Here is a 21345-nt window from a genome sequence, read left to right as displayed (position 1 = left end):
GGTTTCATTTCAACCTCTAGAACTTGAAGGAAACATTAAATTAGGGGCTCATAAGTATTGTACTACTTCAGTAGGATTCAGTGCCTAAACTAACCATTCGAAGCAGTTTGTGCGGTCCTTCGTCAGTCGTCCTCTTGTCACCAAGTCTGGTGCTTCTCTACGCAACTAAACGCTAGCGTTGTTTTTGAGGGAATCGCTACAGCTCTGCAATGGACGCTGACAAAGGGTTGCACGTAAATGAAAAGGCAAAAAAAAAAAAGCATTGCCTTTTCGTTGTACAGGCCGATACTTTAATCTTTACATAATATTTGCTGTAGAATGAATAAAAATGAAGCGTTCGCTCATGCTTCAAAACTTATTTCTCCTGCTTCAAAAATAATTTTTGACCACTCTAAAAGCTGCTTCAGAACGATTCAGGCCAGTCACATTACTGTGTGTGTGAGGTTCCATTACTTACCACGGTAAGACCGCTGGCACAAGTTCCTAATCCACTCCCCTCGAATCGCTCCAGAATATACCTCTAGTCTAAATATCACGGGCAAGGCCCGCTGGTACTGAGCAACCTTAACAGAAAATGCGGAAAGCGCGAGAACAGAATGCGAAGGGAATCGAACCCTATAAATATCACTATTTAGTTATAACTTAAAAGTCTTAATACAGAAGCTGGAGTTTCGTGGCACCACGCCCTTAATGTTGTCCTAGTGCGTCGACGTTTCAGAGTTTGTCAGGAAAGACTAGAAGGCTTAGTCATGGCGGCCAAAGCATGTGCGTCCGGATAGTTTTTCTTTTATACAATTCGGTTTTGGATGTGCACCTACGGCACCAACGTCTCCTGGTTTATTGACGTTTCAGTGCAATGATTAGGATTCTGTGTAGCGTGAACGAATTCGTTGGCGCGAGTATACATCGCCGCATCTTCAAGTTTTGGTCAGTCAGGGCGTTGACAAATATCAAATTTTGCAGCTCACTCAGGTCAGCGGTTTTCTCTATATTAGTATGATTTATAATAGTCATTCAAGTTTATGAGAAAATACGAAAATTGGAAATTGCTTCTTTGTTCTTACCGTGTTACCCTATTTACTCTCAAGTCGACTCCAATTCAATTATTTGTGTATAAGAAAGAAATTAATCACCTTGGAATTGTCTTTGTTACAAAAGGCGAAATAGTCGACTGGCATAGACACCGAGGCCAGCATTTAGAATGTATGATTCGGGATTTAGCGATCCAATTGCTAAATCTCAAGTAAAAACAAATTAGGTGTTTTAAGCATCATTACCAGTTCTTCTGTTTCACATTTTTGACATTTATAATATTTGCGGTTACCCTACACAGTAGTCGGTGACAAGTTAAGAGTTCAGAGGAAACTCCTCGTACCCCTTTTTTTTTTTTTTTTTTTGGTAGGACGAACGCTAGAGAGGGTGCGACCTCCACTCCAGCGCTCGGTCTGCTAAAGTGGAAAGAGTTGGGAGGAAATTTCCCTGAACTCTTAACCTGTCACTGACTGAAAGAAACCTGATCATGAAGATAAACCGATTATTTTTTTTTTATATTTTACAAAATGCCGTAAATTATTTATTGTGTGCTAACTAAAACTATAATATTTATCAAACGCAGCTTTTTGTGTAATTTATTATAAAAATTCCAAATGTACGAATGCCGGTTCAAATTTAACACCGCAATGTCACTCCTAGCTTTAACACCGTAAAAAAAAAAAAAAAAGGTTGTCGTGGCTTTTTTTTTCACTCTGAAAGATCTGAATAATGCGTGCTACTCAATTGAAACCGGTATTCTTACACATGTAAAGGAAATTCAATATGTAGGCACTGTGAATGCCTCCGTGCGAAACGCGAAGTTCTAAATAAAAATTACGTTGTCATGCCGGGGGCAACAACATCTCCTTTTGATCCTGTATCGAACTCTGCACCACTAATGCCATAAAATATGCATCCCTTTGTTGGCCCAAGAACTACGAACCCAAGGTATCGGGTCTCGTTACAAAGAGGTTACGAAACATGATAATTCAAAAAGCACAAAGAACATCACATCGGTGGCGAGACAACAGAAGGAACAAAATCCAGCGGGTGCGGCGAACAAAGGCGATATCTTGTATAAGCTTTCGCAAGCCGTCCAGATACGTGGCATAGACAGAAGAGAAACGCTAAAAAGCTGCCCCGCTGAGTGGCGCTTACTGAGTTTTCGGGGCGGCGATCGATTAGCTGGAAGGAAGCTGAAATATTGTTCGTATAGGATCAGTCCAGCAGCTTTATTCGGTTGCGTTAGAGAAGAGCGTGGTTCCGACACTCCCCAGGAGCTCGATAATCTGCTTGCACAAAGATAAGAACTAAAAAATTCAAGATACTCCATCTCGCTTTGTTCTTTTTTCTTTACGCTATTTATACAGCGACACAAAGAACTTTTCGTAAGCCCTTCAAAAGGAGACTACAACAGAACACAATAGATTAATGAGAGACGGCGAATGAGGGCTTCGCATCTGAAGAACCAAATTTAGCGGAGCAATAAAAACGTGAATGGATCAGGTGCGGAAAAGCTCTTGGCCGAATATCTCGAATGAGACCCAGCCTCATCTGGACTTATAGCATCGAAGGAATGCGGAGGGCAAGTTCGTCTGCTTCTTGCGCAGGGGGTAGCGGTGACGTCAGAACGCCGAGCCCTGATTGGCTGATCGCAACCCCCTATCTGAACGTCGTCTGCTCCTTTGCAACGTCGTTTGCTCGCAACGTCGTCTGCGTCTGTCTCACCTTTCCTGCGACTTTCGGAAGTGCAGAGGCCAGATTAACGAAACGATCTTACGCCAAAAATCTGCGTAAGACAAAACTTAAGAACAAATTCGTATTCACGAAACGAAATTTTCGTACGTTTTGCGCAGGTTATGACGAAATCCTACGACAGCTCCGAAGCTGTCTTACGCATTTCTTACGATCAAATCGGCATGGCCGACAGCGTCGCGGTCGCGACGACCCACGGACGTTTATTTTTCTACGTGCACTTCTCACGCGTCCCGACTTCAAGCAGCAAGAAAAAAGTAAGAAGCACTTGAAACAGACCACGACGAACAAGAACACTGGATCCACAAACACCCGGGAAAACCTCAAACGGCCACGATTCCACCGAACGCGACCAAGCGAGTTCGGCAGTTAGGCCTACCAGGCACTCCGCGACTCGGCCACCGTCTGCCCACGACCGACTGGCGTGTTGAATGAAATATGCCCGCGCGACCCTTGTGAACCCTTCCCGTATTATACTTTGATCGCTGACCTCAATTATAGATTAAGAGGTCAATCTCTTCCTCTTGTCATCTCCTTGTTTTCCGAGGAAACGGCGACTCTCGCCGGTAAAAACGCGGTGAATCTCCGACAGACGCGGGAAAGGTAAAGCAGCCGTCGCTTTGACTAGCAGACGTAAAGCAGACGACGTTAACTGCGCCAACCCGCCGACGCCGTTAAAGAATGAGGGGTCTCGCCGCACACGAAAGGAGGGAAAAAGTATTTGGGAGGGAACTTGCGTACACTAACCACCCTCACTCTCGGTTCTTAGCAAACAAACCTCGGCGCCTCGGGACGCCTCGCCAGTAAGTCCTTTGACTTCTCTCCTTGATGCGCGTCTGCTAGTTGTTAGACAAAAATAACGGACCGCTCGAGTTATTTCGTCTGCCCTCTCTGAAAGGCGAAGTCGAGCTCGCTCGTAAAGACCTGCACTTCCCAAAGTCGCAGGAAAGGTAAGACAGACGCAGACGACGTTGCGAGCAGACGACGTTGCAAAGGAGCAGACGACGCTCAGATAGAGGGTCGCGATTAGCCAATCAGGGCTCGGCGTTCTGACGTCGCCGCTATTTCCTTTCTCATGCGCAGAAGACGAAAATGAGCCCACTTGCGAGGCGTATTGGCAAGCCTAGAGGGCGAGGTAAAATAAGGAGTTTCAGGTCCGTGTTCTCCACGTTCTAGCTTAAAACGATGTTGAACCAAACATTTCAGTATCTATAATAAGTGGCGCACTATCTTTCCATGAGTCAGCAGCCGCCGGTGTGCCCGAGCACACCCAACGAAACTGACGTCATTATATCCTCCATTCAAGCTTATGAAGCGTGAATGGGGGATATGATCACGTCAATTTCGTTGCGTGTGCTCGCGCGCACCGGCAACTGCTGAATCATGAAAAAATAGTGCGCCACTTATTATAGACACTGAAATGTTTGGTTCAACATTCCTTTAACCTATTGTGTTGCCTCGCCAATCTTTCCAATACACCTGGTTTATTGAAAACAGTACCCTTCAAATTAGCGTGCAAACGGTTTTCTTTTTCGGCCACCGCCACTTAAGAAAACATAATTAGAAGCTAGGGTTTTATCAAACCTAGCCGACTGTTTCCGTCGCAAAACTCGAGCAGTAAATAATTAGTAGGCTTCGTGTGCCCGTCGAGAGACAAACATCGGAACGCCCAACGCGCCCCAAACTTTCAAGTGAGTTTGGTTCGATAAAACAAGGGCCTGCCGTCACGGCCGCCAGCCAGCTAGACCAAAACATGGTGCCGCAATCAGGACTGCGCCGTTGAGTCCACGACAAAGTCCGCGCTGGTCCTGAAGTTGCCGATCTGCCTCGTGGCGAAACGCACTTCTACCGGTCGAAGCGAGATCCAAGAGATTTCCTCTACTCCGACTCAAAGCGGGCGATCAAAAGCGAGCTTTGAAAGAATCAAACTGTCCGGCTCCTGTAGACGCTCGATGGGCACTACCCTGGACCACTCGCGTCGCTGACCGGAAAGTTTTTTCGTACCCTCGTCGCGTCTAATTAATGCGGCGGCATTCTCCTCACTCCATGCAGAGGCCACGCTGAGGATTCATTAGCCGCTTCTGAGTGAACCGTGTTCGTTCCCGTGCGCCAGCGGATAAAAAAACATGGAGCTCTGATTGCGTGGCCATTCTGCGTCCGCGACTTCGAAATCGTTTTCGTCGAAGTTTCCACAAACCTTGCTCCGACTTCAGATTCAGCACTATTCTGAGGCTATAACGAGCAAATCCGAACGTCCGACTTTGGTATGTATGCAATCGTGTACGAATAAAACGTAAATGGCTCTACCATTTGCTTTCTGTTCGTGCCCGATCGTGTACATACCACATCGGACGTGGCTTCCCTCTACTTCGCAAAACTGCCGAGTGTAGAGAGAGAAAGGGGGAGGGGGCAGCGAGGGGTTGAGGCGTGCGTATGACGCACACCTTCGCAGCCCATCTATCCAGCGAATATTAAACACTACAAACACTGTGCCCTTATCAGACTGAGACAACGACTTTTTCAAAGTAATTGACAAATTGTTATGCTCAAATACCATTTAACGCAAAAGAAACGTTCGAAACTGCTTGAAACACTTCTTGGGAGTGCCTCGCATCCATCGCCTGTACAGCTGCTTCCACTTTATTAATGCCCACGAAATGGCGTCCTTGGAAAGCTTTCTTCGTGCCCCACCCCTCACATGATAACCAACCAAACGTCCGACTGTTCGTACTGTTCGTGCCAAAAACATGGCTAAACAAGATCAGACACCGGCAATCAGGGCCTCGCCTGAATGCGCACGACGCAGTGATTGAGCGGCGAGAGGTTTGGTTGGTTTTCTGATATGTCGTAGGACAATTCGGACGTTTGTTCGTGCATGGGTATGGCCTGACGGGGCCACCAGTGGTCACCATTTGTTGGTTGGCATGAACGCATGGAGGTAGGGAGCTTCTGGAGGCGAGATGACGTCACCACAGGTAAAGCCGTGAAAGGGTTTTGGTTCGGAAAGACACGCCGCCAACGATGAACCAAAGCAAACAAAACCAAGCGACACTATTGGAGGGCAAGGAGAGCTGATTTGGCGCCAACATCTTTTTTGGGCAACCTTGGGTGACCTCGACTTCTTGTTCCGGCTTCTCTTACGATTTGCTTTTTTGGCCGGCTTGAGCCGGCATGTCTCCCCCTCTGCTTCCTCTCTCCATGCATGAACAAAACCCCTGCGGGGACGGAATTTCCCGGTCATTGATAAGATGGAAACAGCTGTTCAGGTGTGGCTGAGGCATCGCTAAAAAGTGGACCTAGCAGGTCATCGAGAGGCTGCCACACGGCTGGTGCATGGGCATTGGCATATGGCTCCTTCTGGAGTCTGTCGAGAATATCGAGATATGTGCAAAACTCTACGCGACAGGTATCGGCAGCAAAAAAATTATTAAAAAGTAATTGTAAATCAATATGGTACGCCCCGTGCATTCGGTAAAAGGCACAATATCGCACACACGGAACAATCGCCGCCGGGAAGACATTTTCATAGCGCGGCAGTGAGTTGAATGATCTAGTCGTTTGGAGGGGGCAGAGACCAACAGAAACAGAAGGCAAACGTCTTTCCTCTTTGATACCGAACTCCACGAGTCAGATTAAGTAGCAAGTATCCGGATGTAGAGTCAGAAAAGAGATCGTTGGGAAAAGGCAACGCGTAATCGATTTTCGCTTTCCAACTCGTCAATATTGACTGTCAGAGCGACACGAGAGCTGCTTCTTATCTCGACTCAAGCCTACGAGAGCGAAGCGAAAACATAACGTAGAAACAAGTTTATTTGACATCTTCCTGGAGGAGTAAGCTACATTACCAGGACCCCCTTCTCCCGGTACGAAGTCGTCATCGTGTACCGGCTCGTTTTCTGAAAAACAATTTAGGAATAAAAAAAATTTAAAAAAAACTGGTCGACGCACCAGCTTGACGAGGCCTCCGATATTGTGCGTGCTAAAAAAATTGTTTTTCTTTATTTGGCGTTTTCTTTTTCTCCGTAGTTTTATTTCGGCTGAAGGCTAGCTTTAATTTCTACACCATATTTTTCTTTTTCAACAAATTGTGCTATAACCTAATTCTAACTTAAGACAACAAGGTAATCGGGATTCAAAATACTCTCTGGGATATCTGAAAACGTACAGTTATTACGCATTAGTTCGTGCCACGGGCAAGCAATATTCTTAAGTAGATCGGTTTCCCTCAGGCAAACAAAAAGTTCTCAAAACCCCATCAAGCAACATTGACGGCCGCGAGGGGTCGTAGTGGCGCAAGCTACCGCCCGTTGCAAAGGGTATAGCCATTAACATTTATCCATCCATCCATTCAGCATGAAGCGTGTGATTGACTCCGAGTCCTCACCGCACGCTGACGCAGCACTACCTCGCTCTCAATACGAGCTGAGCCCAGTTCATACCGAACGCTGTCGCCGCATTCGTGGCCAATACCCGCTCAGATTACGTGCCCAAACAGTGGCCGACTCGGATGATTGACGCAGCAGCTACTAGATGGCGCCCACTCTTGAAAGGGCCCTATGACAGTCCAAGGAAAGAGGGTTATACGATGAAGCCTTTTCTCTTAGCCGATGGGCAAGGTGATAGCGACCAATGTTCATAGTATCAACTGAAATCTGAACCGGCCTGCATAAGACTATCAATCGGGAAAGCGTAAGAAACCAGGGCACCCTATGTTGTTTCCTTTTCGCAAATATTTGCGCTATATCATTACGCATGTGATAAATGGATGTGATTGTTTCAACTGGAAGGAGATCGTCGCTCTGTCCCTCTTCACACATGAGTGACGCTTTTCCCTCGCCGATATTGGAGATTTTGGGCGTCTGCAGGGCGCACGCTCACCGTGGCGCCATCTATTTTTGGAACAGTCAACCCTAACCCTGGTGCTGATGGACGTTCTGATATCGTCTTTTCGTCCGCTGGCGAGATTGTTTGTGGTTGTTTTTATCTAAAAGCCAGTTTGGTAAATGTTGCGAAACTAATGTCGCAAATATTAGGACCGCACATCAACTTATTCGAAGTGTGCTGTAAAGTCTCTTAAGTTAGTCTACCTTAAAAGTCATAAAAAAATAATAACTCAATTATTTTCGAGCCTAAGCTCTGTTATCGCATGCCCTTGCGAACCCGAAGCACGGACCAAAGCTGCGTATGGGTGCTTATTAGCACCACTAAATTACCACAAAAAAAAAAAAGCATCCAAGTAGTACTTGTAACAGTCTCCATGCTCAATAGCTACGAAAACGTTATTGAATATAAGTGCTCATGAGTTGAAATAAATAAAACAAGGCGCCTAATGCCTGTGATAACGCTGATGTGCACTAAATAGGGAGGGGGGATAATGTTTAATGTTTGTTGCGCACGTTTCTATTCCTTCTTTCTTATCAAGCTTCTATACAAGTTCAGTAGGCGCTCTCGGTGTCTGAATTCAACGAGGAACTTAAAACTTTTCCGAAAAAATCCGCTTTACAGTTTAGTTTTTGAGTCAATCAATCAATCAATTTTCAATTGCTTTTTAAAATACAATTCAAATGTAAATCTAACATAAGCCAACACTGGCTTGTTCGTGGGATGTGACAGATGTCACTGCATTTTTATTAGAAAATTATTAAACTTGCGTCAGAGCGCGCCATTTCTAAATAAATGGATTTTTTATTTCGAGTAAACAAAAAAACTAGCTACCGTCGATTACACTAACTCCTTGAACAGCAGTATTGTTTAAGACATGTTGGATTTTGGCAGTACTTACATAACGTCTTTAGGTACAACTATATCGACACAAACCGATTTTCTTAGCTTCTTTTCTTCTTTCTCTTTTTCTTTTTTTTTACTCTCTTCAATTACCCACGTTTTGACAGCTTATTTTTATAGAATCCCAGAACGAACATATTATGTGTGAAAAAAAAATTCTGACGTTCATAATGCTTTCTTTCGAAAATTTAATTCTCCCTAAAACAGACGGTCGCATTTATGCGATATATCGTATGCCGTTTACTACCAGGCGTTTTAAAAGTGACAAGAAGCTCGCCAGCGCAACTTGAGGAAGGGTAGAGAGAATATGCTACAGTGAAGCGCGTTAAGGCGCCGCGAAGAAACGTATACCAGGTACAGTGAAAGCTCGTGCTGCAAAACCTAGTGACTCTGGGTTCAAGCTCCAGCCCTGCCCGTTTCGATTTGACTGAACATCAAACAGATGTGCGGTCATGTATCATTACTGCGTGATGTGCGTCAAAGAGTCTAGGCTAGAACTCGTACTGTATTAGTAATAGTTTTTATATACAGCGTGAACCTGCATCCCGATACTATGGCAGTCCGACCTCTCGCCATCTAAGAATCTGATGTTTGATTTGCATTTGTCGCAGTATACCAGACGTTTCACAAATATAAATGTAAGAATTATCTTCACCAAAGTGCGCTGTAATTAACCAGCTAATATGATTCTTTCCGCATTATTTTGGGTTAAACCAGAAAGTAATTTGGTGTAGATATAAACCTGAGTTCCTTACTTCCCGAACCGCATTTGCAGTGAAAGTATCTACTAAAGCAAATTTCTCGCGCCTGTATTTGTTGTTGAGATCAAACAAGGTGTAGCAAAGCCATTCGACTGAATAAAGATATAAAATGACGAGCAATGATAGTGACTTTATTAAAAACCGCAAATATAGCGAAATCTAGGATTTCTCAAACATAGCGACTAAATCTGAAATCTTCACTATGCGAGAGGAAAAATCCTTATTATTTACAAGCATTTTTTTTGTACAATACCGCTGCAGTCGATCAAACATTAAAATTGCTTATACTTCCCACATACGCAAAAGTGAACTGAAAGACTCTAACCCAATCAATGTTTTATCCAGTTCCTCCTAGATGGCGGCAGGAGCCGAGGGACAGGGCGGCAATCATGGGTCAGGCAGTGGTGTTCGACTGCCAGGCAGAAGGCTTTCCGGTGCCGGTCATTCGTTGGAAAAAGGCTCATGGTCAGTTGTTGCTCACAGCTCATCACCTAGTCAGGCTATCCGGACAAACACCGAGTTATGTTGGTTAACGTAACAAGACGTAGACACTTCAGCAATTGGGCCAGGCTTCTGCGATTTTTTTTTCCGAAATCTGTTGTTGTTTTTGTTTCTGGTAATTTGGGGACTTTTCAGCTTTAGAAAACGAAAATATTTATTTAATGGGTCTGCAAGAAATGTCTTACTGATTCCATCTTGAGGAAGTGGCTCTCGCCAATCACCTCTCCGGTGTTCGTTTGGTCGTCCTTTCTCTCATTCTATTTCATTTTTTTCTCTTTTTTTTCTCTTTCGTTTGCTCTCACCCAGTCACTCTATCGGTTTTTATGACTCACTATTTCCGTCATTCACTGATTATTTGATATGTTTATAATTGTCAGACTAGGTGTAATGACCGTACGCCAAACATGTCAAAACCAAGCCCCTGAAAAAAAAATTGCATTCATGACTGTTTTGCCGGAACGATTATAAAGACCAGTGCAAGGTCCGAACAATAAATACGTAGAATTTATTATCCTACTTATTCCCGTGCATGAACTCCGTCAATGCTAATGTTGACACCATCTGAGGTGGTATTTTACTGTTTCCATATTAACCAAGCTAGGCCATGACGTATATTTATATGTAGACGCATGCTTTAAAAGAAAGAAAGATGGGACTCTAGATACATGGGTCCCTAGGTAGATGTTCTTAACGTGCACTTGACAATTTATTTTCTGTTCCCATCGTAGCTCGTGCATCAATGTCATACTTTTGATTCCGGTTTACAAGCAGGTGGAACGACTCGTAGACTTTTTTTCGGCGCTGCTCACAGCCAGACCGGCTCTACCGCGTCTCACACTCAGGAGGTGACAGTGGCGGCCGCGACTTCAGCGTGATCATCAGCAATGCCAACGTCCAGATCCTCGAGAACGGCTCGCTCAGCATTCGCGAGGCTGACCGCAAAGATGGCGGGCAGTACATGTGCCAAGCCATCAACGGCGTAGGACCCGGAATATCCACGGTCGTCCGACTCGACGTTCACGGTACGAACCCCGTAGGCATGACACTCGCTTTTATGTGATAAATTTTGGGATATACTATTCTGTTAGTTTCATTGTTAAGACGGCGAGGACCTTAAATTTCACCTAACGACTCTTCAATCACTCTCAAATACAGTTCGTTTAGACGCATTTCTCACTACCAAGACAGGCTCCGACCAAACGTGCATTACTCAAGTTATATTTATATAACAAATACTGGTAGCTTTTGTGGCGAATTATGTATGGCTTTGTTTAATACAGGCGTAATTTGTTTCAATAAACTTTTTCGCAAAAACCACCGAACGCCGAGCGCAAATTCTTGTAGGCTCCTCCTTCCCACCACAGCATTTACCACGCGATACTAAGGAAAGCGAGAGAGAACCATAGTTGCTCGGCTGGTCTGGCCCGCTCGAAGTAGCCTCCAAGATCGCCTCTGTCGCTCGCTATGAGTGATGTACCTAACATTCCCGGCATTTCTTGTGGCGCGTGGACGATGCTGCCCGCTTTGCAGAAGTTCTGTTTGGCAGTGTTGAGTCGATACATTTTTTATTACAGACTTTTTTAGTTCGTCTACTTTTCGCGGACGAAGCACTTATTGACAGACTCGGGATTGTTATGGTAGCTTATGCACTGTACAAAGTTACAAGGCGGTCTAAAAATAAAAGTCGGGGACCTTACGCACATTTATATGGTGTAGACTTCGCCGCGTCATTTGGCATTAACTGTAGTCGCTACCAGCCTAAAGAACGTAGGCATGGCTAGTAGCAGTAATGTTCTTGATCGCTCCGGAACCAATAGCGTTGCGGCATCAGCTATTCATAAACGCATTTCATAAACTGTCCTCAGCTATAGGCAAGCACGCTTTCGGAAGCTTTAGCACGTGTACTCCCAGTCAGTTCACTCTGAAAATCAACCTCTGGCTTTCCTTCAACTACTTAGTCCAATGAAAAGGGAGATCGGCGTGGCACCTGAACTCGTGTGGCACAGAAGTAAAGAAAGGCCAAATATCATTATACATTACTGCCACCAGTGAATTGATTCAATCTTATTCTACTGCCCAACACACCGAAATGCGTTCATGATGGTTTTCCTTCTGGAGCCTCGTCCAACACTCGCTGTGTGGCCCTCTCCCCGCAGTGGCGGCGCACTTCGAGCGCAAGTTCCAGGCACTCACTGTGCGTCGGGGCGAAAGCATCGCCCTCACGTGCAGGGCCGTTGGAGAGCCCCCCATCACCGTCACGTGGACCAGGGACAGGCACGGGTTCAACCCCACGCTCGAACCAAGGTGGGGACAGCCAATACCGCCAAAACGGTTGATGAACACTGCCAAACACAGCGCGAACACGACATCAGCCTTTTTTGGAGTGTTTCTCATACATTGTAATGAAAGAAAAAACTTTCATTTTTTTATGTTAGTATGCACAGTGCGTACATACGAATTGGAGAGAACAGCGCAAAAAAGGACGTAGGACGAGGTCGAAGAAACGCACAGACAGGGCGCTGACTTACAACTGAAAGTTTATTGCTCCGAAGAAAGAGAAATAAACACAGAAAAGAGGAAGAGGAGAGAACAAACAAATCAAACCGATAACATGCGGCATCACCCACGCCCACGCTCCGTCCACGAACCTGCCACACTTTCTTACAAAATCCGCCTCGTCATTTGCAAGGGCAACCGAAGGAGCGCTCACACACGTGTCAGCTCCGATAGACGCGGTAAATTAGGAACGCTTCGTCTATCTCCCTCGCAGTTTTGTTTTTGTGACGAGACAAAATCTTTATGTCGCGAAATGACGGCGTGCAGCCACACCTGTCACAATGAACCGCGAGGTTTCCTGAGGGCGAGGAACGCAGAGAAAGGGAATGTCCCCTTGCCCTTACGTTTACACAACGCCCGGTTTGACCAATATACATTGGTACAAAGGGAGCGTTCCTCGCCCTCAGGAAACCTAGCGGTTCATTGTGACAGGTGTGGCTGTACGCCGTCATTTCGTGACATAAAGATTTTGTCTCGTCACAAAAACAAAACTGCGAGGGAGATAGACGAAGCGTTTTTTACCGCGTCTATCGGAGCTGACACGTGTGTGAGTGCTCCTTCGGTTGCCCTTGCAAATGACGAGGCGGATTTTGTAAGAAAGTGTGGCAGGTTCGTGGACGGAGCGTGGGCGTGGGTGATGCCGCATGTTATTGGTTTGATTTGTTTGTTCTCTACCCTTCCTCCTTTTTGTGTTTATTTCTCTTTCTTCGGAGCAATAAACTTTCAGTTGTGAGTTAGCGGCCCTGTCTGTGCGTTTCTTCGACCTTGTCCTACGTCCTTTTTTGCGCTCTTCCCTCCAGTCAGTATGTACCCCCAACTAGCCCAACTACATGCCTTGCTGCGTACATACGGGCACACTATTAGTATTGACGACATATTTTATACCCTAGAAAAAAACGCCGATGGTCTGTTCGTGCCAGCAGTTTCCCACTCTGTAAATAGTCGAGTTATGCGGGAAAAAAACAATAAAAAAGTTGGGTTTTAGCAAGCTTATGTACCCATTTTTTTACTCCAATACTCCGACTGAATCACTTGGGTTCTATGTCTGACTCCAGTTTTGTCGTGTTTCTCACGTGACTCTCCACGTGACGGTAGTACAGTGGCCTAGAGAGTTGTAGTGGGCTCACGGGACGGCTCGGCCTGATCCGTTTGATGTCGACGCGGCGGTGGCGCTGTAAGCGTTTCCTCCTGAAACTTTTTAGTGCTTGGCCGGAGCAGGTAGGTTAGACGGCTCTTAACAACCGCGGGCAGCGGGCGGGAGAAGTTTGGGGAGGAATCTACTCCTGCGCCTCCGTTGTTTTCGACATCGGCCGCGGCAGCGCGATACACGGGGGAGATAGGGCGGTGACCCAACTACCCAACTTCTAGGGGCACTGTAACGATAGATTCCTTTCGGCGCAGGTACGTGGTCGAAGAGAAGCCCGGCGCTGAGGGGCTCGAGTACTCGGTGCACATCCCGACCGCCGACCGCAGGGACTCGTCGCTGTTCAGCTGCTACGCCGAGAACGCCTACGGCAGGGACGATACGAACTTCCAGGTCGTCGTGCAAGGTCCAACCAACACATTCACTATTCAACCCATTACGATGATTATGTCGGTTTTCTAAATAAACTGGACAAAGCAGGACAGAAGCAAAAAATGGAGACGGAACAGATATCCTGCTCAAGCCATTCGCTATACTGCATATTCTAGACCGCCCAATCGTAATTCATTACACATAAAGTAAATACATGAAATATACGTTACAAGAAAATTTTGTGCGTAAAAAAACAGTAAACTAATCTAATTTATTTCGCATTACGTTCGTTTTCCATAAAGAAAAAGGCAATCGAGCTATGGTTTAAGTCTTTTTTTATTTTTGATTTTTTGACTTGACAACCTAGAGCGTGCTGGTAAAGTTACGGGTATAAAGGAAAGCACCATGAACGGCAAAACGGACGAAGACACGACTAAAGATATTCCCATTTATATTTCCTGCTGAAGCTGCCAAGAAACAAAACGAGGCCCTCCCATTCTGAATTGGATGCAGATTTTGGGGAATTTAGGTGAAACGGTAAATTTTACTAGGCGGTCTAAGTTAGTCTTCTTCATATACGTATGGAAATATATGATAAGAGCCTTAAACCACTTCGAGGCGCATTAACCGAGATAATAATGGCTCTTTTTTTTGTACAAACAGAGCCTCCTGACAAGCCCCGAAGCCTAGAAACGACATCAACAACGAGCCGTGCAGCCACGCTGGTCTGGGCACCGCCATACTCTGGCAACAGCCCCGTGCTCAAATATCTCCTCGAATACAAGACGGAGTCCGGTAATCAAGGCCCAAGATTTTTTTTTTTTTCTCTTTCCACCCTGTTGATTTCGGACAAACATTTTTCACGCATCTCCCGAGGCGCGTCAAGACAAACGAACGCAGTTTATTTTTTTATATTGAGACCGGTAGTTCGATAATGACAGTTCATTGTTGGTGTCCAAGTTATGGACAAATTGTCTTATGAATGAGGTAGTAAATTAATATATATTTCCTTAATTAAATATTCATTTCGTTCGATGTGCGTTAGACCCCTCAAGACTTTCTCATGAACATGTAAATTAAAGCAAAAATAATCTATTTGATTGTGTCTTTATTTTTTTATCATTCATTAAATCTTTGCCCCGTAGGGTTCCGTACCTTTGAAAGGAACTGCGGTTTTTCTACAATATGAATAGACAATGCATTGCACAGGATTAGCATTGCGTGTTACATGAAATGCCAAAAAAAAAAGAATAAACAACCGACTTTCACGTTATAAAATTGAAAATTTCAAATCGAGTTTCGTAAAACTTTAGTGACAAAACAATGAGCAGCAAGGCGCCGATACCCACCACCACGCCGAAATGAACCTCGCATCGTCCTCCACATACTTCCGCCTTCTTGTTGAAAAGGTTTTGAGAATTGCGTCTACCTTTTTAATAGGATACCGTTACGTTCCAAACTTTTGATACCCTGTACTAAACCGCTATGAATGCGCCAAGAAACTGAGAGGGAGGAGGAGAAGAAAGCGCGCAAGGAGCGTAAGAACGCCGACCTCTGATTGGAAGAATTAGTGGGTAGAACTAAAGCTAGCTGCCGTTCTGTCAACGTGACTCGTTGAACGCGTTAGGACGCGGAACGCCTGCGTCGTGCGTTTGGCTCTCGCATTCGAATGGGTTTGATGAGTGCAGTAGAGGCTACCCGCCGGGTCTTTGGTCTTTGACCTCTGAAGCTACCAGCCGACCTTTGAAATAGAGCTCGGCGTTCACGTCCCTGCACGCTCCGTCTCCTCCTCTTCCTTAGTTAGGTAAACAAATAAACTGCGCAAAGGACGAGGCCAGAGGCAGAAACAAGTACGACACACGGAGCCTTTCTTGTCGCATAGATTTCGTGTAGCGTTAGAATTTTCCCTGGCGCGTAATGGGGTACAAACGTACAGGTTTCTTTATGCATTGGAATCGGCCCTTATGTTTTGTGGCACTCGCAAGGCTATCCGTTCTGCAAAACCCTTCCCGCAAAAAACTCTTCATACTTTAAATCGGACAGCAGCTGAATATCCGATCCGATTGCGCCAATCACGGAGTGCCAAGGGAGCATCTCCACGGCGCTCGTTGTCTTTCTATCATCTTTTAAACCAATTACGCACAAAAAAGCCGCAGGATTGCAGCGCATTCACTGTTCGTAATTGGTTTGGTCGGTAATACCAAGCGCATGAAGGAGATGAGCGTCGTGACAGTGCACATTTGGTGCTGCTTGATTGAATATATCAGATGGAAAGCGTTGGTCACAGTCGGACTTGAGGCTGGTTCACACACTCCCGACTACTTACGACCGAAAAGGCTTAAGAACAATTTTTAAATCTCTTATGACTGCTTAGGATTCGCTACATGGCTCTCCAGCCGGTCGTGAGCAGTTGAGGCTCGTTCACACACTTGCAACCGAGTACGACCAAGAGAGACAAGACCGGTTTTTTAAGCCACTTACGACGCCTTAGGACCAGCTCCTCAACATCGCATCCGGTCCTAAGATGTCGCAAAAGGTTTAAAAACCGGTCTTGTGTCTCTCAGTCGCACTCGGTTACAAGTGTGTGGGCGAGCCTTTACAAGGTGCTTAAAACCGGTTTTAAGACTTTGCGGTTGCAAGCGGTCGCAAATGTGTGAAGCAGCCTTTAGAGTGAAACAGAGTATAGTGATCCTCGAAAACGCCGACGTTCGTGCAACTTCTGGACAGGCTCGTGGGGCAACGATGGACACCTTGTGGCCGTCGAGTCGACGGAGCTGTCCCACCTGGTCAACACCCTCAAGCCCAAGACGACCTACGAGTTCCGTCTCCGGGCGGAGAACGTCCTCGGACTCAGTGACTATAGCGACTCGCTCGTCCTCACCACGGACGAGGAAGGTAGAAGATTGTATTTCACCCTCTAAAACAATTTTGAAAATGTACACTTCTACAGAACAGGGGGGCACCCAAACATGAGAAACGACAGAAGGGTCCCAGCGAATGACGACGTTCATGATAAGGTTAGATTTAAAAACGGAGACATGAGCAAGGGCAATGAGAAAGTGAAACGTTGTCCCTACGCATGTTTCACAATGTTGGTTACACTTGCGATTAGAGCATCGCCATTCGCTGGAATCGTTTGGTTGTGCGGAGTAACTGGATACCTCTGTGTATTTAAAAAGATCGAACTAGCAAATGTATTGCAAATTGCAGTTTTTGCAGGGGCGAATCGGTAACCTCAATGTAAAAGTCCTTCTTTCGAATTAACATCGCGCAAACAATTATCGTTTATTTAACATATGTCAGAAGGGACCTTCAGCAAAGTAGTACCTCCGTTCCGTACTCTTCAGGTGGTTTGTTTCAAACCATTGCCTTGAATGGCGTTCCAAAAATTCAGCTGCCTTATCAAAGCGGGCGACAAGCTTGTTTTGCACTGTCAGATATGTCTACATTAAATCCCAATACCGATTTTATTGACCTCAAATTCTCTACTTGCATGTGTTCGTGCAATTGCTACTGCATGAAAAACGCTGATTACAAAATTATTGAACCCGTGAATGGCTGTACGCGCGTCCTGTATTTCATTGTTCGAACTTCAGATGCGAACTTAAATTTGCTCGCGTTCCTTTTAAAGCACATACCGACCTTCCATGACATCTGAGTATCAAGCCGCGGATGAGCGATTTTGTTCAGCAAAAACAATGACTGTCTCGTTAACTAAACGCGTTACCACCAAGCATGGTGTGATTATGAGGAGTAGATAGATACAAAATCGACACAGATAAGACGAGCGTAACATCAGAAAAACCTTAGTTTTCCTAGGATGATGTATTTTTTTGGCAGAAAACCTACATATAAACAACTTTTTAATCAGTCACTTCCAGGCGCGCTTTACGTGTTAAGATTATATGGCATTTCTGCACCAATTAATCGAACGTGTGACTTGTAGCAGAATGCTCCGATCCAAGCCAGATTGACTGGCACCGTGCCCTCCCCTTCCTTTCGCAGCACCTGGCGGCGCACCGCGAGATATCAAAGTGACACCGACTGGTTCCCGCAGTCTCCGCGTTGCTTGGATGGTAAGGCCGCATCGTGTGTATATTCTTCTCAAGTTTCAAGACCGGATAGAGCTCGTCGTTCTCTATCAGAATCCAGACTTTTCCTTATAACGGGTGTTCGGGAATAGACACTTAGAGTGTTGTTTTTTCTACGCAAAAACGAACTACGCGTGAGCAGACGCTCAGTCTCGAACCTAATGCAGCGCTAGCAGTCCGGACATGGTGTCCAAACTTTAGAGCTTACCGTTATTTTCTTCGAGAGGTGCAAGCGACCCCAGAAATGTTTATTATGAAAATCAGCGCCGCCCCCGGTTCCTGACGCCATTCACCTTCATGGATTCGTGGGTTCTGTCGGCCGTTGTTTTATCATTGAGAACATCCAGAAATCTCTTACAGCTTCTGAAGCAGATAATAGCAAGCTTTGATTCGGAACGTTAAAGGTGTATTCACCCTGAAGAAAAACCCCTTCCCTTGCTCCCCGAGAAGCGCATCACGTGGTTTTAATGTCTCGCATGTTCCGCGATGCCGCTCTTGACATCCCAGGGCAGGGGGAGGGCGGAGCTTTTGCTGGGACTGCAGAAACAGTCCTCGCCTTGGCGTGGGATCTCTTCGCAATCGGTGGTCTTTTTCTTCGCGTGTCTGGCAACTTTATAGAAGTTGCTCAGCGGGATACCGGCAGTGGCATCGGGATCGCCTAACTTGTTGCGGCTTACGCGGTTCCGCGTGTCGTTCAAAGCACCCGAAGGAGCCTTCGATATTTATCAATGCCGTTCTCAGGCCACTCCAACAACCTGTTTTGAATTCCACGTTCTTTGTGTTGCATCCACCTATCCAATAAGCATCCTTTATTGCTTTAGCAGAAAGCAGTTTGTCGTGTTCGGCATCTAACAGCGCTTTTGCCATAATCGCGTCTAGCTGTTTCATGTACGCCTTCGTTTCCCTACTTACGTCAGCGTGCACCGAGCCTGTGTTGTCGACAGTGCGACCGCTAAATGCGTCTGATAACACTGAAATCCCTTTCGACTCTCCGCCGTTCGTGTGAATAGTGCAGTCGGGAAAGGCGTCCGTCCCGCTGGTTTCGCCAACCTCTGACATCACGCACGTTCCTCCCCGAAGAGCACCCCTCTTTGTGAAAACCTCTCTTAATGGTTTATGTTCGGGAGGAAAGTAATCCTTTGGCCATGCGTCATTTACTTTTGTGGTTAAAAAAATACATTATTTCCTCAAGCACTTGCTAAACCAAAATATATATATATTTATTTTTCTGTTTGTGAAACATAAAAGGGCGCCACTGGAAAAGCGCCCGCATAATAGCCAAAGTTTTATTGAAAAGAGTTTACTTTTGTCGGGAACACGGCGAAGCTAAGCATTTGAAAGAAACGCAAGCGGTTATCTTGACGCCCTACTTCTGAGGTCGCTCAGCCATCTTTTGATACTTTCTTGCTTTCGTGGGACAAGAGAAACGTTCAGTAGACAGAGTGAATCTCAGAAAGGAAATACCTTGCATCTATGTTCACTATTCGGGACAGACTCAAATTTGAGTCTGCCCCGATAGAATATATGATCATGCTATAGCAGTTTACTATTGTTCTCTTATATACCAAGACCTGCCGTATACGAGCTTTTCGCGTTGGCTCAACATAACCGTCTTACCTATAATTTTCATAAATCAAAAATCGAAGTTTTGCTCATCAACCTTCGAGTTCAACAGGTAGTTCTCATGCAAAACCACGTCGAGCAGCCAGTATCATAGAGCTACGAGGTCGTAATTAATTAGAGTGTAACTAGGCGAACAATGCATTATTTGATAAACCTTAGATTCATTCAATAAGACGTCCAACCATTCAATCCATTCATATATCGATTGATGAGTCAAACGATCATCGAAGTAACAAACAGTTAGATACTCAGTTACACGCTTAAATATGTACCAGTCTTGCACTGATGTCACATGAGCGTCTGCTGCGGTGTCCTTGTTGCAGAGAGCGTACCTTCTTCAGCAAATATTTATCGAATTTTCTCAGCAAGAACAAATAGGAATGACCACCGGCACGGTGAGATGACATTACATGTAGGCTAACAAAGAGTCCTTCAATATTAAAAGCCTTTTCAAAAGTGCACTATCTATCTAGTAGCTGCTGTGCCAATCATCCTAGTCCACCATTTTTTTCGGCACGTACTCCGAGCGCGTATTGGGGAGGAGCCTGAGCGTTCGGCGAAGACACGGAATCCATCACAAGTTTCGTGCCCTAAAACTTGCGACCACCAAACTTGCTTGATAAGGTTTGGAAAATGATCTATTATGTGTTCAGTCATAGCCTCCTATATACTGACAAAGCCTGGCAGATCGCCATGAGAAGCGGCCTTCGAAATGGAAAAGGTGGGGTGGCAGACAATGGATGATAGAAAAACCACGTGACTGGCGCCCCGTTGCGGCGAGACGCCGAAACAGACTCCCGAGCGAACAAGCGTGTTTCGGGTACTCATCGCTGCAAAAGCAGTGCGCTGACGTTCAGGTTCCCCGAGAAATGTCTCGATGATGCTCTGTGCTACCAGACCCTTGCGCTCTTAGTCTGCGACCGAGCACTCTATGGCTCCGTCGTCGAACTGCCAGGCTCTGTGAGTATAGAGGAGGCTATGGTCCAGTAAACCAACCGGTCACTCAATGAGTGGAATTGGTCAATCAACCAGCGACTGCTAATCGAATGGGTGTGCCTCTCCCAGCCTCCGTCCGAATCGGAGTCCCAGGGGACGGTGCAGGGCTACTACGTGGGCTACCGAGTCCGCGACTCCAAGGAGTCGTACGCCTACAAGACCCTAGAGGCCGCGTCGACCTCTCTGGGCTCGTCTTCGTCGGGCCTCCAGGAGTGCGACCTCAACGACCTCCGCAAAAACACTCGCTACAGCGTGGTCGTCCAGGCCTTCAACGGCAAGGGCGCCGGTCCTTCGTCGGAGGAGGTCTTCTCTCAGACGCTCGAAATAGGCAAGCCACGTCTAGCCTGTAATGCGATGCCTGTGGGTCCGAGCAGTCCCACCTAGAAGGCAAGGCCTGCGCGTGACGTCATCATTAGAGGATCCTGCCCCAAGCGGCAAACACGCTGAAGCTTGACGAGAGACGTCGCAAAGCCGCAGACGCGTGTGTCCTTGAGCCGCCCTGTGCTAGCGTCGTGCTCGTTGTGAGACGCTGCACGACGCGCTAGCAGCGACGCTGACGCAGGCCAGGCGGCGCTGCACGGATCCACTAGTGATGACGTAAGGGGTGCAACGGTCCAGGCCTTGTCTTCTAGGTGGTATTAGCCTAAGCAGGCGTTCACTGGCTCTTGTGGGGCCTCGACGCAGAACCCGCGCAGAACCCAACAGAAGGAAGTGTGTTCGCGTTGTCGCA

General features: G+C 46.2%; 1 protein-coding gene across 1 annotated transcript in view; it reads left to right on the top strand.

Moving 5' to 3' along the window:
• The window catches only part of LOC8052053 (Down syndrome cell adhesion molecule homolog), a 244907-nt gene that overhangs the window by 210763 nt on the left and 12799 nt on the right, over window positions 1-21345 (top strand). Inside the window, exons 12-19 of the mRNA XM_042286473.1 lie at window positions 9678-9797; window positions 10679-10855; window positions 11990-12137; window positions 13791-13939; window positions 14569-14700; window positions 16633-16800; window positions 17911-17981; window positions 20685-20943. Coding sequence (XP_042142407.1) covers window positions 9678-9797; window positions 10679-10855; window positions 11990-12137; window positions 13791-13939; window positions 14569-14700; window positions 16633-16800; window positions 17911-17981; window positions 20685-20943 — 1224 coding nt within the window. The remainder of the gene's footprint in view (window positions 1-9677; window positions 9798-10678; window positions 10856-11989; window positions 12138-13790; window positions 13940-14568; window positions 14701-16632; window positions 16801-17910; window positions 17982-20684; window positions 20944-21345) is intronic.

Source organism: Ixodes scapularis, unplaced genomic scaffold, assembly GCF_016920785.2.
Source record: "Ixodes scapularis isolate PalLabHiFi unplaced genomic scaffold, ASM1692078v2 PGA_scaffold7__128_contigs__length_106722199, whole genome shotgun sequence".
NCBI lineage: Eukaryota > Metazoa > Arthropoda > Arachnida > Ixodida > Ixodidae > Ixodes > Ixodes scapularis.
Note: the sequence above shows the minus strand (reverse complement) of the source record. Positions and strands in the feature narration are given on the sequence as shown.